A 1,927-nucleotide genomic window follows, 5' to 3' on the forward strand; every position below is an offset into this window, starting at 1 on the left:
AGCCGGGCCGCACGGCGGGGCCCAGCTTAGCGGGCGCGGCCAGGCGCAGCAGGGCCAGGTCGTCGCCCCGCTCCACGCGGCTGTAGTTGTCCGGCACCAGGATGGCGGCCACCGCGCGCACGTGCGCACCGTCCGGGCTCCCGTCCTGCGAGTGCGCGCCCAGCAGCACCGACCACTCGGCCGCGGGTTCCAGGGTCCCATTCCTGCGCCGGGCCGGGGCGGGAGGGGATTAGGGTGACCCTACGGAGGGGGCAGACCCTCGTGGGGATGGGGACTCAGAGCCCGGGGAGGGGGCGGGGTCGGCAGGAACCCAGAGGAGCCGAGTCAGATCCAGATTTGGGGCCGAGACTCCTAAAAGAGGGGAGAATCCGATCTGGAGGTCGTGATCGGGGCCGTGGATTCAGACTCGGATATTTAGCGGAGTGGGGACGAGTCTGCTGGGGGCCTCACTCCACCCAGAATCATAGTGGCTCGCAGAGCACCTAGCGTAGGGGACAGGAGGGGAAGCGGGGGCAGCTCGGCACCAAATCAGCCTTGTGGACTTGGGGGGACAAGCAGAGGGGGAGGGGCCAAGTGGCGGGGCGGGGTTGGCCTTTGAAGGAGAGGCTGGACCAGGTCGGATACTCACGTCACGAAACAGTGAGCAGCGGAGAGGACCCAGGAGGGGGCGATGAGGGAGCCCCCGCAGATGTGCCCCCCGCCCCGATGCAGGCTCACTTGCCACGGCCAGGTGCTCGGCGGCGCGTCCGAGCCCCCCACGATGCGGGCAGACGGTTCAGGGCGCCCGCAGTCTGCAGCGGGGAACCCTGGAGGTCAAAGCCCGCCTTCCGTGCCTCTCTCCAGAAGCCCAGGTAACTCCGGACAAAGCCCGTCCTCCACCCGCTTAGGGTTGCCCCTCTGAACAATGAACATAGGGGACCTAGGCACGTCTACATTTCTGCTCATTTCCACCTCCATCATGGCCTAGCCAGCCTTAAACTCCTTTCAGATCTGAGGACGCCCAGTCCTCTTCCTTACCCAGATCTTCAAGTTCCTCTTGGGTAGGACTGACAGCTGGGAGCCAGAGGATAGAGAGAAAGACACTGGTGACCGCCAGCCCCTGACCCTGCCCAGCTCCCATCTTCTCTCCACCTCCCACCCCTACCTTCCCAACTCCCTGTCCTTTCAGAGCTCCTGCGGTGCCCATACTATCACTCCTATCTTTTCTTCCTCTGCACATGAATTTCCCCCAGTCCAGTTGCCTTACCTGTGTCCTGTAAGGCTCCTGGGATGGGACTGATGGCTGGAAAGACAGAGGGAGACAGGAAGAAGCCGGAGAAGTGCACTTACTATGGGTCCTCCCTGACTCCCTCCCCCCAGCTTTGCAGCTATTCTACCTCCCTGTGGCACCCGGGCCTTCTTCCTCCCTCCTCTGATACCCTGTTCCTCTCCCTCCTGATGCCTCACTTACCTCCTCCTTTGGACATCCCCCCCTTCCTCCTGTGACACCTCACTCCCCACACAAAACACAGAAATCCTGTTTTTTGGCTCCCCGGAAGCTAGGACCCAGGCCTCTTGCAGCTCTCCCCTGTTCCCTGAGGTTACCGAGGATCACAAGTGAGAGGAGCAGGTGCTGGGACATGGCACACTAGAGTCAGCTGGAGCCACAGAGGTGAGTGAAGGTGTGTTCCCTACCACAGCTCTGTCACTGCCTAAGGCAGTCAGTGACTCTCAATGGTCCCAGAAGCAGCCCCACCCTCCCTGGCTGGAGCCCATCTCTGGGAATCTGAGAGGATCTGGGGCTGGAAGAGGGAAATAAGGAGCCTGAAGGCCCCACCCTGGGCCCTGTGCTCATCTCACATCTCTGAGGCCCAGGGAGGGGGTGGGGGATAGATGTCCTAGCTCCAGGACACCTTTTGGGTGGGGGAGGGAGGAGTGGAGAAGTCTG

At 62.6% G+C, this 1,927-nt stretch overlaps 1 protein-coding gene across 1 annotated transcript in view; it reads right to left on the bottom strand.

Annotated features, from left to right (window-relative positions):
* Nucleotides 1-1,621, bottom strand: part of PRSS36 (protease, serine, 36) — a 9,978-nt gene extending 8,357 nt beyond the window's left edge. Inside the window, exons 1-5 of the mRNA XM_008594422.1 lie at nucleotides 1,585-1,621; nucleotides 1,247-1,282; nucleotides 1,018-1,053; nucleotides 629-791; nucleotides 1-203 (exon numbers count right to left, since the gene is read on the bottom strand). Coding sequence (XP_008592644.1) covers nucleotides 1-203; nucleotides 629-791; nucleotides 1,018-1,053; nucleotides 1,247-1,282; nucleotides 1,585-1,621 — 475 coding nt within the window. The remainder of the gene's footprint in view (nucleotides 204-628; nucleotides 792-1,017; nucleotides 1,054-1,246; nucleotides 1,283-1,584) is intronic.
* Between the last annotated feature and the right edge of the window lie 306 nt (nucleotides 1,622-1,927).

Source organism: Galeopterus variegatus, unplaced genomic scaffold, assembly GCF_000696425.1.
Source record: "Galeopterus variegatus unplaced genomic scaffold, G_variegatus-3.0.2 Scaffold162, whole genome shotgun sequence".
Classification (NCBI taxonomy): domain Eukaryota; kingdom Metazoa; phylum Chordata; class Mammalia; order Dermoptera; family Cynocephalidae; genus Galeopterus; species Galeopterus variegatus.